The 16,781-nt window shown below is 40.7% G+C and overlaps 1 protein-coding gene across 2 annotated transcripts in view; it reads right to left on the reverse strand.

The window, feature by feature from the left end:
• LOC138855166 (senecionine N-oxygenase-like) overlaps positions 1-16,781 on the reverse strand; it is a 229,085-nt gene that overhangs the window by 41,843 nt on the left and 170,461 nt on the right. For both annotated transcript variants that reach the window (XM_070102898.1, XM_070102899.1), the window contains exon 4: positions 700-833. In XM_070102898.1, the coding sequence (XP_069958999.1) occupies positions 700-833 (134 nt within the window). The remainder of the gene's footprint in view (positions 1-699; positions 834-16,781) is intronic.

Genomic DNA, 16,781 nt, shown 5'->3' on the forward strand with positions numbered 1-16,781 from the left:
TACACCAAGCTCTATGCCTTCTCACAATTCTGGCACTGATTTCACTTTCAGATTGTGTGTGTCACCAAGTGGTGATGTGTTAATAGTTAGTCACCAGAGGATGTGTTAATATAGTCAGTGAGTGCCACAGTGTACGTAATGTATCATTATGATTCCACAAATAAACATATTTTGAATCTCACTTCACAGTCAAAATGGGAGGCCAGGAGCTGAGACATCTCATGACAAGGAAAAGGAAAAGAAAGAAGGGGGGGAGGGGGTCTAACCTGATGATAGCAAAGTGCTCATCTTCAAACAAATTTAAGCTATCCTACCCCTTCTTCCTGCCCAATTATCCAACTTTTTTGCTACTTGTATGAAAATGCACTCTTCAGATTTTACAACAAAAGCCACCCATTTTTATTATATTATATTCATTATCCAAACAACTCTTACATACCCTAACTGAGGATTCGAAATATAATCTAAAAAATTTTGAGTGTATAAAAAAACACGAATGGCAATTTGTCTAAAAAAAAAAAAAAAAAAAAAAAAGTTTTAACTGGAGAACTGGTTGTTTCATGTGATCAATAATGATTACCTCCCATTTTCCAGGTGCTCTATGGACTTAATTTTTCGAAATTTTCTCCACAAGTATATTAACAATAAGACTAAATAGCAGAGTACAGCCAAGTTTGAAAAAATTCAAGATTTATTTACCCATTACAAACAAGAAGAGCATCACAGGTGGTTGTGTACGTCTTCTTGGACTCGATGTTTGTAATGGTCACCTCCCAGGCTGGAGGACCTTCCTTCTTCATCACTGGCTTTACTTCTTCCACATAATGACCAAACTGAAAATTTCAAAAGATTTTCATATTAACCCTTTCAGGGTCCAAGGCCAAAATCTGAAAAAAAAAAAAAAATTCTTACAGAATTATAGATAATATTTTTGTGAAGGTAATAAAATACAAAAAAAAATTCTGATCAGTACTTACCGAGATACAGCAGCGGGAAGTTGACCCAAAATGACCGGGTGGCAGCAACATCAGCGACTTCAGCAAAATCGCATTTTTTTATTTTACGCTTTTTATACTTTCTTCTTTTCTTTCCTAATTTTTTTCTTTTTCCAGTAACATTTGTGGCCTGTGAGACCAATATAATGTATATTGTACAAGTGTACACTCATTGTATTCAACAAAATAACTGCACTAATTTGTTTATCATTATACTGCTTACAAAATTTGTTTACAAGTTTATTGTTAACAAAATGATGAAAATATTAGTGCGGTTATTGTGTTGAATACAACGGTACCATATAGTACCATATGGTACAATGGTGCCATAGGGTGCAATGGTACCATATGGTACAGTGGTGCCATATGGTACAATGGCACCATATGATACAATGGTACCATATGGTAGAATATGGAACAATGGCATCATTTGGTACAATGGTACCATGATACAATGGTACCATATAGTGCAATAGTACCTTATGGTACCATATGGTGCAATGGTACCATATGGTACATTGTACCATATGGTTCTTTGTACCATATGGTTCATTGTACCACATGGTACATTGTACCATATGGTAATATATAGTACTGTTGTATTCAACACAATAAACACACTAATATTTTCATAATTATTTCATTTACAATAATTGTTTACAACAAAAATATGCAAAAATGTTGTATACAGTGGACCCCCTGTTCGCGATGCTATCGGTATCCGATAAATCCGGTAACCGATGCATTATATCGCAGAAAATTTGCCTAGGTTCCCGTTACAAAACCGGTATGCGATGTGATTTGTACGAGACGTGTCAATGTGTGGCCTGAACTTCCCCGTGTGTACCAGTGTTTACAAGCCAGCCAGTGTGCGTGCATCTAAGGATACATTCCATATTATCCATATTATCACTGTTTTTAGTGCTTGTTTCTGCAAAATAAGTCACCATGGACCCCAAGAAAGCTCCTAGTGCCAACCCTTCGTGACCAAGGGTTGAAATGAAGAAAGAGATAATTGCAAAGTACGAAAGTGGAGTGCGTGTGTCGGAGCTGGTCAGGTTGTATAGTAAACCCCAATCAACCATCTCTACTATAGTGAGCAGGAAAATGGCAATCAAGGAAGCTGTTCTTGCAGAAGGTGCAACTGTGATTACGAAACAGCGACCGCAAGTGTTAGAAAATGTTGAGAGACTGTTATTGGTGTGGATAAATGAAAACAGATAGCAGGAGATAGCATCTCTCAAGCGATCATATGTGAAAAGGCCAGGCAGTTGCATGACGATTTGGTAAAAAAATTGCCTGCAACTAGTGGTGATGTGAGTGAATTGAAGGCCAGCAAAGGTTGGTTTGAAAGATTTAAGAATTGTAGTGACATACATAGTGTGATTAGGCATGGTGAGGCTGCCAGTTCAGACCACAAAGCAGCTGAAAAATATGTGCATGAATTCAATGAGTACATAGAGGCTGAAGAATTGAAACCTGAACAAGTGTTTAATTGGGACGAAACAGGCCTGTTTTGGAAGAAATTGCCAAGCAGGACCTACATTACTCAGGAGGAAAAGGCACTCCCAGGACATAAGCCTATGAAAGACAGGCTTACTCTTCTGATGTGTGCCAATTCTAATGGCGATTGCAAAGTGAAGCCTTTATTGGTGCATCACTCAAACTCCCAGAGCGTTCAGGCAAAAGAATATCCTCAAGGCTAATTTGTGTGTGCTGTGGAGGGCAAACAGTAAGGCATGGGTCACTAGGGACTTTTTCTATGACTGGTTACACCATGCATTTGCCCCCAATGTGAAAAATTACCTAATTGAAAAGAAATTAGACCTTAAGTGCCTCCTGGTATTAGACAATGCCCCTGGTCATCCTACAGACTTGGCAGAGCAACTTTCTGGGGACATGAGTTTCATTAAGGTCAAGTTTTTGCCTCCTAATACCACTCCTCTCCTGCAGCCCAATGACCAGCAGGTCATTTCCAACTTCAAGAAACTGTACACAAAAGCTATGCTTGGAAGGTGCTTTGAAGTGACCACAGATACTCTATTGACTCTAAAGAAGTTTTGGAAGGATCACTTTAATATCCTCAATTGTGTAAACAATAGGTAAGGCTTGGGAGGAAGTGACTAAGAGGACCTTGAACTCTGCCTGGAAAAAACTGTGGCCAGACAAAAGGGATTTCAAGGGGTTTGAGGCTAACCCTGAGAAGCCTATGCCAGTTGAGGAATCCATTGTGGCATTGGGGAAGTCCTTGGGGTTGGAGGTTAGTGGGGAGGATGTGAAAGAGTTGATGGAGGACAATGACGAACTAACCACTGATGAGCTGCTAGATCATCTTCAACAGCATGAGGCAAGACCTGAGGAAACTGCTCCGGAGGAGGGGAAAGAGAAATTGAAGAAGTTGTCTACTTCAAAGATTAAGGAAATGTGTGCAATGTGGCTTAAAGTGCAAATCTTTTTTGATGAAAATCACTCTCAGACAGCTTCTGCAAGCCGTGTTGGCAACCTGTACAATGACACTGTTGTGAACCACTTTAGGAAAGTCATAAAGGAACGAGAGGTACAGGCCTCTATGGACAGATATGTTGTGCGACAAGTCCAGTGCTCTCAACCTGGTCCTAGTGGCATTAAAAGAAAAGGAGAGGTAACCCCAGAATAGGATTTGCTACCTCAAGTCCTAATGGAGGGGGATTCCCCTTCTAAATGCTAACACCATCCACACTCTCCCCTTCTCCCATCCCATCAATCATCACCAGATCTTCATTATAGGTAAGTGTCAATTATTCTATTGTTATTACTCTATTCTTATTGTTGTTATTGTAATTATTCTATTGCATTAAACTTAATATTTCATGTGGTAAAAGTTTTTTTTTTCATACTTTTGGGTGTCTTGCACGGATTAATTTGATTTCCATTATTTCTTATGGGGAAAATTGATTCGCTTTCCGATAATTTTGGTTTACGACGAGCTCTCAGGAACGGATTAATGTCGCGAACCAGGGGTCCACTGTATTAGTAATGTCCTATTATATATTTACAAATGTACAGCCACTTGACATGTTCCTTGAGGTGGATGACAAACCACTTTGTCTTGGAAACTGCGGAGTCAGTAGCTAGCTTGTGTCATCACTCACTCAGTCTTGGCTGGTGCCTGGTGGCATCAACATCTCCAACTGACCATATGGTACATGGCAGCATATGTTACAGGGTACTATATAGTACATTGTACTATATGGTATAGGATACCATACAGTACAGGATACCATATGGTGGAGGGTACCATATGGTGCAGAGTACCATATGGTACAGGGTACCATATGGCGTAGGGTACCATATGGTGCAGGGTACCATATGGTGCAGGGTACCATATGGTGCAGGGTACCATTGTCATGTGGGAGTTCGAACATGTGGATTGGGTAAAAATACTCACGTAGGCTGGAAGTACGTATATTGTAACTGAAGTATGTGGAAGGGCGCCACAGCCGATCCTGCCTCTCTTGCTCACTCTCGTATAACTGACTGGCCGCCCACAGTACCCATATGTGAGGGGGTCTTTGAATACTGCTGTGGTCAGCACAATATGAATAGACAGTGACTCAGGCAGAGACGGTTGGTAATGAGTCAACTACTGGTACACTGGTTACTGGTAACTGGTTACTACTACCGAGACCATATGGTGCAGGGTACCATATGGTGCAGGGTACCATATGGTGCAGGGTACCATATGGTGTAGGGTACCATATGGTACAGGACACCATATGGTAAAGATACAGGGATCCCTATGGAAATAAGTCACCCTGACTTTTTTGGGTTATCCTAGGATTTTATACATATGATGCTATGTATGATAATCTATGTAACTGTATTTGTGTACACCTGAATAAACTTACTCAAGCAGATGTGGCATCATAAGATTATTTAGGTATACACGAATAAAGTTACATAGATTATCATACAAAGCAGCATATGTTTGGAGAACCTAGGATAACCTAAATAACTCAGTCAGACTTTTTTCCATTAGGGTCCCTGTACCCTGTACCATATGGTACAATGTACCATATGGTATAATGTACCATATGGTACAATGTACTACAGGTCTGCCATCACAAATCCGGCAATCAGTTATTCGGTTCCTTTAGTTATTCTGCACTAATTTTGGCTAGCATAATTTCAAATTTCCAGGGTCGCCACACCAACCTGCTGGTACTGTTCGGTGGTGCTACTTGCTGCATAAGTCATTCCAATTTCTTTTTCTCCATTTATTGTTTTAACCTGCTTACTTTTAGCCCTAGCCATGGTTCCAGTGAATAAAAGAAATGCTTCTCATTATGTAAAGCACCTACACAGTACATTATCCATTAAAGATAAGGTGGCTTTGAAGCCACTGTCGGTTGCCATGAGCTCAGACTCATGAAGCAGGAGAATATGCTTTATTATTATGCTAATATCAACACTACAGCTTATTTGCCTATCACAACTGATCTAATATGACATAAGAAACAATATAAATAACATAAAACATGTTAAATACTCCAGAATGAATAATATTTGGCGTAACACTGAGCAGTTCGAGAGTTATGAAGAGGATATGGTAAACAAATACTATTCTCCTATCCTTGTCTTGGGGGCTTATATTAGAGAAAACAGAGTATAGCACAGGGCTAACTATGATATACACTCGTACTCCACCATAAACATGAAACAAAAAAGTTATTTTCTCTCTATAGATTATCACACATAGCAGCATATGTGTAGAGAACCTAGGATAACCCCAAAAAAGTCAATGTGGCTTATTTTTAGTACCTGGCTTGGGTTAGCCATATATGATTTTTGGTAAATATTCGATTCCCAGCCAGGGTAGAAACATTAGGCGTGTTTCTTTACACCTGTTGTCTATGTTCACCCATCAGTATATGGGTACCTGGGTGTTAGCCGACTAGTGTGGGTGTTATCCTGGGACACTGACCTAATTTTCTTGAAATACTCAGCATAACAAGTGCCTTTCTATACAGTAGTATGTCACTGATGTCAGCTAGGACTGTATACCTTGTACATGTACGTGTAGCAAATAAAGATATTATTATTATTATTATATTATTTTCTCAGTTGTTTGTTGGGTTATCTTATTCAAACTTGGGCAATGTATGATGGAAAGATACTTCTTCACGTACACCAAAAATGAAAGAAATCAGACCATAAATAGCGGAGTTCACTTCTCAGCCATTAGCGGCAGCTTAGCGGTATATTTTTGTATGGTTGTTATGGTTATATTCTCATCTTTTCGGTCTCATTTGATAGAATGAAAGATATATTACAGAAATAGATATGATTTTGATTGCTTTCATGACGAAAAGTACCTTGAAATTGTGCTCACAGTAGCGAAAATGTTCTATTCTTAAGCGAAGCTCAAGAGTAAACAAATGATGTCACCGTCCAATACCTGTCCGCCTGCCAGTCCAAATTCCAGTACGGAGTCAAGAATGGATTGACATTATTTATACAATTATTACAATAATGCAGTAGTCTGCATAACAGTAAATCTTTTTTTTTTTTCTGAATAAAAATTCCAAATGGTAAGCAAGAGTAATATAAGAGGGACCTGGAGCCGTGACTAATGAACAGAGAAAATGTTATTTTAGTGCCAGGAATGTCTACATTGTTTATTCTGGATCCTATTTTGAAATTGGCATCTGTTGAAATTTGTGTGAAATCGGCCAAATTGCCAATTTCTGGCCACTTTATTGGGTAGTTGAAATAAGTGAATGGGCGGTTTCTTGTACTCAGTTGACAGACTAGAAGTAAATAAGTTTATTCAGATATACACAAATACAGTTACATAGATTATCATACATAGCAGTGTATGTATAGAGAACCTGGGATAACCCAGAAAAGTCAGACAAAGTGACTTATTTCCAGTACCTGGCTTCGGCTTGCCATATATGATTTTTGGTAAATATTTTTTTTTTCTCTCGGTTGTTTGTTGGGCTATCTCATTGAAACTTGGGCAATGTATGATGGAAAGATGCTTCTTAATGTACAACAAAAATAAAAAAGACGGACGATAAATAAGGGAGGTAACTTCTCAGTCATTAGCCGCCTATTTGCAGTATATTTTTGTATGGTTTTTATGGTTGTATTCTCATTTTTTGGACTCATTTGATAGAATGGAAGATATATTACAGAAACAGACATGATTTTGATTGCTTTCATGATGAAAAGTACCTTGAAATTGAGCTCAAAGTAGCGGAAATGTTCGATTTTTGCCGATGTTCAATGAACTGTTTAAGTCAAGTTGGTTAATTTTATTAAGTGTATTCTAACTTAACCATTCTGTAATTCGGCAAACTCAGTAATCTGGCACACTACAGGTCCCAATGATGCCGGATTTGTGATGGAGGACCTGTATATGGTACATTATACCATATGGTACCATTGTACCATATGATACCATTGTATGACATGGCACCATTGTACCATATGGTACCATTGTACCATATAGTACAATGGTACCATATGGTTCAAAACTACATTGGACCCCCGCATAGCGACCTTAATCCGTGCAAGAGGGCTGGTTGTTATGCGAAATGTTCGGTATGCGAATGAATTTTCCCCATAAGAAATAATGGAAATCAAATTAATCCGTGCAAGACACCCAAAAGTATGAAAAAAAAATTTTTACCACATGAAATATACATTTTCCTACACACAAAGAGAAGGATACATGCACAATAGTAGAGTAGTACATGCACAATATATATTGTGCATGTACTACTCTACTAAATGAAGAATAAATGACACTTACCTTTACTGAAGATGCAGCAATGACTGATGAGACACTGTGTCCTGGGAGTGCCTTTTCCTCCTGAGTACTGTAAGTCCTGTTTGGCATTTTCTTCCAGAACATGCCTTATCACACTGTGTATGCCACTACGATTCTTAAATCTCTCAAACCAACCTTTGCTGGCTTTAAATTCACCAATATGAGCACTAGTTCCAGGCATTTTTCCCTGTTCACCTGGGTGTTAGTCGACTGGTGTGGGTTGCATCCAGGGAGACAAGATTAAGGACCCCAATGGAAATAAGTTAGACAGTCTTCGATGACACTGACTTTTTTGAGTTATCCTGGGTGGCAAATCCTCTGGGGTTAATTGTTTCTTGGTATTCTCAATAAGCCACACCAACAACGGTGCTACAGCAGCAGCAGCAGCTGACGGTGGTACAACAGCAACAGACGATGCTACAGCAGCAGCAGCAGACGATGCTACAGCAGCAGCAGCAGACGACGCTACAGCAGCAGCAGCAGACGACGCTACAGCAGCAGCAGCAGACGATGCTACAGCAGCAGCAGCAGACGATGCTACAGCAGCAGCAGCAGACGATGCTACAGCAGCAGCAGCAGACGATGCAGCAGCAGCAGACGATGCTACAGCAGCAGCAGCAGACGATGCTACAGCAGCAGTAGCAGACGATGCTACAGCAGCAGCAGCAGACGATGCTACAGCAGCAGCAGACGATGCTACAGCAGCAGCAGACGATGCTACAGCAGCAGCAGACAATGCTACAGCAGCAGCAGACAATGCTACAGCAGCAGCAGACGATGCTACAGCAGCAGCAGACGATGCTACAGCAGCAGCACACGATGCTACAGCAGCAGCAGACGATGCTACAGCAGCAGCAGACGATGCTACAGCAGCAGCAGACGATGCTACAGCAGCAGCAGACGATGCTACAGCAGCAGCAGACGATGCTACAGCAGCAGCAGACGGTACTACAGCAGCAGCAGCAGCTGACGGTGGTACAACAGCAGCAGCAGCTGACGGTGGTACAACAGCAGCAGCAGCTGACAGTGCAGCAGCAGCTGACGGTGGTACAGCAGCATCAGCAGCTGTACCACCAATAGTAGCGATGGTTGATTGGGGTTTATTATACAACCTGGCCAGCTCGTAGACACGCACTCCACTTTCATACTTATCAATGATCTTTTTCTTCATCTCTATAGTAATTCTCACCCTTATTGCTGTAGGGTTGGCACTAGAAGCTTTCTTGGGGCCCATGGTCACTTATTTTCCAGAAAAAATCCCCCAAAACACTGTAATAATACGAAATGTTCCGATTGTATGCTTGGATGTTACCGCGGAGGCTGGCTGGTAAACAATGCCACCGGCGGAACATGTGAGCATGGCTCAGGCCGCACATTGGATGCATCTCGGACGAAGAGCGGTGAGCAGATTTTTGGGCGGTATGCGAGGCAAAATTTTTGCGAAAAAAGCGACCGGTATGCGGATTGTACGGTATGCGATGCGTATGGTATGCGAGGGTCCACTGTATAGAATTCCTCTTCAGATCCACTTCTATCAGTCTTAGAACTGTAAGTTGTGAAGAGGAGAGTCAGAATTCGCCAGGAGAGTGAGTGGGGAGTGAGAGCTTCCTTGCCGCCAGGCATAGTGAACAAAGCTACTTTGACGGCATTCCCTCAATGCCATGCAGGCATCCAGATTTTTTCTAAAGTGCGCACATTGACCACCCAGATCCATTCTCTCAGATGTAGGACTACCAGCCTTCTTGTGCTAAATTTGACGCCGCTGGAATTTTGGCGTAGATCTATGGTTTGGACCCTCGATGTAAAGCCATAGATCTATGGCATGGACCCTGAAAGGGTTAATCCTGAAACTGTCCAAATGTAAATATATGTTGACGTGCGGCAGGCTCTGAACGTAGATCTACGTTTTTTTAAATGCTTTCAAATGGGGAAAATCAAGGTCAGAGCGCTACGCACTTGAACGTAGATCTACGTTTGGACAGTTTAAGGGTTAGTGGTTTATTAACAATGTCATTCTGGATTGAATCTGCAACACACTCAAGCATTCTAATAATAGATATCTCTTAAAATATTTCCTCTTCTATAATCTTTCAATACTCCTTCAATATTTCATTACATTTCTTACAGAAAAAGCCTCAACTACTGTGTCATCAGACAGCATATTAGTACAACTGACAAATACCAGACAGCAAATAGGGCTCTGCAAAAATTCACTTTGACTCAATAAATAACATAACCTACTAGAAACAAAAAACAAAAATCACAAAATTTGATCATTATAAGCAGTGAGAAACTACTCAAAGACTTAACAATCCAGAACATAACAGAATCACTGAAGTAAAGATAAGCAATAGCTACGTGTAGAAATATGAAATAGATAATCAACATGAATGGATATTCAGTAAATTTAGCTTCAATAATAACAGAATTTCCTGTGACAACATTTACAAAGAACAATCAAACATTTCTAGGCAAATGGTTATGAGAACTCATAACCCACAGCAGTGCATGATAAAGATAAAAAAAAAAAAAAGAGGCAAACAAGGCATGTAGAAAATATGTTCTACTGAGGAAACCCACAAGGTCAAATATTAAAAAAAACACTGAATAATGCACAAAAGATTAAGGTTTAATGAATTACTGAAAAACAGCATATGTCACTACAAAGGAAATATAATTCACTCGGAGAGATTACCGAGCAGAAACTTATTCATAATTGACGGAAAAGGCAAAAAATAAACATTGCTAAAAACTGTAAACATAGACAAAATGCAAGTAAAATAAAACATTTCTATTGTTGACCCACTTACTCACAGAAAGTTCTTATGCAGATGACGATAACGAAATGAGTGCTATTTTCAAATACAGTGGACCCCCGCATAACGATCACCTCCGAATGCGACCAATTATGTAAGTGTATTTATGTAAGTTCGTTTGTACGTGTATGTTTGGGGGTCTGAAATGGACTAATCTACTTCACAATATTCCTTATGGGAACAAATTCGGTCACTACTGGCACCTGAACATACTTCTGGAGTGAAAAAATATCGTTAACCGGGGGTCCACTGTACAGTGGACCCCCGGATAATGTAATTAATCCGTTCCAGAGAGTGTCTTATACTGAATCTGACTTAATCTGAATTAATTTTCCTCATAAGAAATAATGGAAATCCAATTAATCCATTCCAGACACCCAAAAGTATTAAACAAAATAATTTTTCTACATGAAATATACATTTCCCTACACACAACAATGAGACATGCAGAGTCAGAAATAGAAACACAGATAGACAGAGACAGAGATAGATACAGACAGACAACCAGCCATCGAGCTGGCCACCCAACCAGTCGGCCTGCCGAACATGTATTACACATGTTCCAGAATTGTTTCTCTTTACTTAGGGCATACGTTATAGAATATTCTGGCAGGATGACACTACCAACAGTATCAAAATTGAAAGGATGTTACACATTGGTTATTATCGAGGTTTGTGATATTTCCTTGGTATCTCCTGCATGTGGCGGCGTATCTATGGCTTGCTCGTAACTCAGATTTTGACTCTCAACTTTAAGCGAAAAATCGACCGAGCGACAGCTCGTAACTCAGAAAACTCCTAAGTGAGGCACTCGTAAGTCAAGGTACCACTGTATATAGTGGTAGGAGCCAGGTGGAGTGATGCGTGGGTAGAGGTAGTAGAGACAGTAGTATTAGTAGTGGAACTAATATGGTGAGACGGGTTGAGTTAGAGAAGGACCTGTTGGTATCATGTTACAGCAGTTCCAGAATGGGTAATATCCCATTGATTAGCAATTTTGAGATACTAATGAACAGGTTATTACCCATTCTGGAGACGACTGTAACATATCAACAGGTCCTTCTCTAAGTTAAGTTTAATATGTTTATTATGCACCCCATACCCATCCTGTGGGCGGTAGTCAAAAGATTACAGAGGTACATAATTGGTCCAGGGACTGGGCCTCAAAGTTTTGATAGCTGAGCAAGTTACAGAGGTAATGAATTCACAATTTACAAAGGTAATGAACTCACAATTTACAAAGGTAATGAACTCCAGGTAGGTCTAGTCACAATCATGACAAGTTACAAAGGTATTTACTAACCCAACACATCTCACCATATTAGTTCCACTACTACTACTACCATCACTACCACCTCTACCCACACGTCACTCCATCTGACTCCTACCACTACGTATACATACTCATTTTCTTAGTTTTCTCTGTATTAGGACTGAAAAAACCACTCGTGGCAAAATGTTTCCTTTAGTAAATGTCCTGAACTGTATACAAGTGTCATTTTCCACATCTTGTCAGTATCACCATACCATTTCTTATAACAATGCTGCTCAGATGCTGCTGCTGCTACATTGACAAGTCATGTTTACATGTAGTCAGCCAATAGTGTGACTGACTGACTGTTGGAGAAACGCCCACAACAGACAGGAACAAACACATGCACCATTGAAAAGGCATTGCTTTCTGACTATCTACAACGTATGAGTTTTTTTTTTAGCAGACTCAAAGTTAGCAGAACTTTATTTAGCGGAAGTTAATTGGTCCACTAACAGTTTCCGAAGTTAGCGAAAAAGCTAATCTGCTAAACAAAAAGTTAGTTCTGCTAATTAGCAGTTAGCGGATTAGCAGAACTGTGCCCCCATGCTGGTAGGCAGGTGAACAGTACTGGGCCCCTGACACTCATTGTGTTGTCTCTTAGCATACTCAAGGCACCCCTGTTTTTCATTGGCAAGATGTTGCATCTCCTGTCCAGTCTTTAGCTTTTGAAGGGAGTGATTTTCATGGGCAAATTTGGGACTAGTCCCTCTAGGATTTTCCAAGTGTATACTATATCTTTCTCGCCTACATTCCAGGGAGTACAAATCAAGGGACTTCAACTGTTCCCAGTGGTTTAGGTGCTTTATCGTGCTTATATGTGCTGTGAAAATTCTCTGTACATTCTCTAGGCCTACAATTTTGCCTGCTTTAAAAGGGGCCATTGGTGTGAAGCAATATTCCAGCCTAGAGAGAACATACGATTTGAAGAGAATCATCATGGGTTTGCCCTCCCTAGTTTTGAAGATCTGAAGATTTGGTTGATGTATGCTTGGAGACTTGTGGTGTCTTTGATGGAGGACACTGTCATGGCAATATGGGTGCCATCTGCAAAGGAAGACACAGAGCTATGGCTTACATCTCTGTCTATGTCAGATGAAGGGATGAGGGATAGGATTGGAGCAAGTACTGTGCCTTGTGGAACAGAGCTTTTCACCATAGCTGCCTCAGACTTTACTCTGTTTACTATTACTCTTTGTGTTCTATTTGTCAGGAAGTTATAGATCCATCTACCTACTTTTCCTGTTATTCCTTTATCATGCATTTTGTGCGCTATGACACTGTGGTCACACTTGATGAAGGGTTTTGCAAAATCTGTGTATACATCTGCATTTTGTCTATCCTCTACGAGTCTACAGCATCCAGGGCCTTGTCATAGTGATCCAGTAGCTGAGACAGGCAGGAGCGACATGCTCTAAACCCATGTTGCCCTGGGTTATGTAACTGATGGGTATCTAGGTGGTTGGCAATCTTGCTTCTTAGAACCCTTTCAAAGATTTTTATGTTTTGTGCTATCAGTCTATAGTTCATTGCAATTGATTTACTGCAGTTGCAAAGTGTGCTATGCTCATTTGTTTTTAGTGAGTGTGGGATGACCCATGTCCATGCTCCCTCTCCATAGAATGCTGCAGGCATGTAACAGGAGCTTCTTGCAGTTCTTGATGAACATGGAGTTCCACGAGTCTGGGCCTGGGCAGTGCACAGGCATATCATTTATTGCCTTTTCAAAGTCTCAAGGTGTTAGGATAATATCAGAGATTTTTGAGATGACCAAATTTTGGGTCTGCATCATAAAAAATTCATTTAGATTGTCGACCCTTAGTCTGGGTAACAGCTCACTAAGCACTGAGGTGTACTGGGACTTTAGTATCTCACTCATTTCTTTGCTCTCATTTGTGTAGGTCCCATATCGCCTAATACAGGATGACATAAGAGATGAAATATTTTGTCTTTTTTTTTCAATTTCCTTTATGACTTTTAGTTCTTCCTGAGATTCTTGTTTCCTGTAAGATTCCCTAAGCTTAAGTTCAATATTTGCTATTTCTCTGACCAGTGCCTCCTTTTGGATTTCAGATATATTGGCCCCACTCAGCAGCTCTGTAATTCTTCGCCTTTGTCTGTATAGGAAGTCTCTCTCTCTTTCTAGTTTACATCTTCTCTTTCTTTTTCTTAAAGGAATGTGCCTTGAGCAAACCTCAACAGCCACAGAGCTAATTTTTTCTAGGAAAAGGTTCTAGCCCGTGTTGTTTAGTATATCTTCCCAGCTTGTTTCATGGTTGACTTATTCCCATTGTACGCTTTTGCTACTAAAGTTGAATTTTGTGAAGACACCCCTCATGACTGATCACATTTTGCTGGTCAGTAGCCCTGTGCATACATGTCTGTACCTCTATTATGTTGTGATCTGAGTGTATTGTTTTTGATATGGTTATATTACATATCAGATCGTCATTGTTAGTGAAGATGAGGTCTGGTGTATTTTCTAGTCTTGTAGGCTCTAATATTTGCTGGTTTAAAGTGAATTTGGTGCAGAGATTTAATAGCTCGTGTGTATGTAAATTTTCATCTGAGCTGCCTCCTGGGGTGATCTCCGCTAAAATATTATTTGAATCCATCCACAAATTTCTTAATTCTACAAATATATTTCTTGAATTTTGTGTTCAAAATATTTGTTTATTCATTTTGTTTCAATAGAATAATTGTTCAGGAGCCAAATGATGTTTTAAGAAACAAGTAAAAATTATTCAAATGTACTGACAATTAGTGTACCAACTAAAATAAAAAAAAATATATATATAAAAAATTCAGGTTTATCTCTTAAATAACAAAAAAAAAAAAGGCACAATACCGTGACTGGAATGATACACAAATAACCCACACATAGAAGAGAGGAGCTTACGATGACGTTTTGGTCCGACTTGGACCATTTACAAAGTCACACTAAAGAGAAGGAGAGCAGGAAGGGTATATATAGGCAGGAAGAAGAAGAAGAAGAGAAAGAGGAAGAGGAGGAGGAGGAGGAGGAGGAGGAGGAGGAGGAGGAGGGGGAGGTGGTGGCGGTGGTGGCGGTGGCGGCGGTGGCGGCGGTGGTGGAGGCGGCGGCGCCGGCGGCGGCGGCGGTGGCGGCGGCGGCGGCGGCGGCGGCGGCGGCGGCGGTGGTAGTAGTAGTAGTGGAGGTGGAAGGAAGTAGTAGTGGGGAAATAAGAAGGCGGAAGAGCCAGTCCTTAGACATCAAGCTTACTTTCCGCCAGACTAACACTCTTCGCACTAATCTCGTTCATACCTCTCCTCCCTCTACTGATGCTCCTGGTGTCTACTCTATTTCTTGTTCCTCCTGTCCTCTTCAATACTTTGGAGAAACTGGCAGATCTCTTTCTGACAGACTTAGGGAGCACAAAAGTAGTGTTAGGCTTGCCGACACAAACAATGCTCTTTTCTGTCACATCATAGATCACAGCCATCCTACTGACTGGTCTTCTGCTAAAACTGTATTCCCTACTTCTAACTTTAACAGTTGCCATCTGGTTGAATCCTCCCTAATACATAACTTTCCTTGTATGAATCTTAGTCCTGGCTTCGTCTCTGTAGATGCCTTCCTTTCCCACTACATTGTAAAATGCTCCAAACTTCAGAACACCCATGACCTAACCTGATTTCTCCTTTTTCTTTTCCCTCTTCCCCTTTCCTCTTTCTCCTCCGGGTTGTCTTTCTTCTGCCTTGTGTTTCTGTTCCTTCATTATTTTTTTTTATTATTCCCCCCCCTTGCATTCTTGCTCTTACCCTCTGTGGGCACCTAGCTCCCTTGCAGTGCTCCTCGTTCTTAATATTTGACTGGCTCCTCCGCCTTCTTACTTCCCCACTGTGAAGGCTTACTCAGCCCTGTAACAACTTCAGACAGTATTACCAAGGCTGGCTCCTCCTCAGGAAAATTAATGAATAGAAAAGGAAATAATAACTCACAAAGATAAACACTTTATTATTTATTAATGCAAAGATAAAACATTGAAATATGAAGGTGCATCCTACTTGAAAGAAAAATGAAAAATGAAATGGAAAAATGACATTTGAATTCAACGCTATTATGTACAGTTATACTGGGGTGTCTGGTTGAGGTTGACACCGTCTTGTAGAAATTGTAGCCGTTGCTGATGATGGGGGGGGGTCACAGGTGTTGAGTGACAACCCAACGACTAGTTCTTTACAGAGCCTATAGCCTTGAATAGTCAGTCCAGATGACAGGAACGCAGGTTCTTTACCACTGCAAAGATGAGGGGTAGTGTCCTGTACAATTAATCAGGTAGGTAGATCATGAAGTGACGTCCCAAGACAGGTTTCAGTCCGTCTCCTTCAACACTTCTCGTTGGTTGGCAGGTGACCTGATCTGTCATTCCAAGAGTTATGCTGGGAGCTGTGAGTCGAGTGATTACTGTTTGGCCGGAGCCCCACATGTCACCTTTCGGGGTGGGGAGAAAGGGGGGGGACAGCGGGAGATAGACCGACCCTACCTTAACAAGCAGCCGGCAATCAAACTATCGTTACCATATGCTCGCTCGCTACTCCTATCTGTTGAACTTTTCCCTCACACTCCCCCATACCAAGACTTATAGTCAAGGAGTATAAGAACAGGCGAGGAAAAAGTTCAAATACGAAGTCGCGTAAGGCACCAACTCTACTGACTGTCCGACTTAACCAGTCAGAGAAATAATTGGATGAACCATTGATATACACAATATGAAACTTAAAAGCTTGGAGTGCCAATGTCCACCTTAAGAGGTGACTGTTGGTTCCCTTAAAGGTTTCTAGGTATATCAAAGGTTTGTGATCTCTCTCTAAAATAAATC

This window comes from Cherax quadricarinatus, chromosome 83 (assembly GCF_038502225.1).
Source record: "Cherax quadricarinatus isolate ZL_2023a chromosome 83, ASM3850222v1, whole genome shotgun sequence".
Taxonomy (NCBI): Eukaryota; Metazoa; Arthropoda; class Malacostraca; order Decapoda; family Parastacidae; genus Cherax; species Cherax quadricarinatus.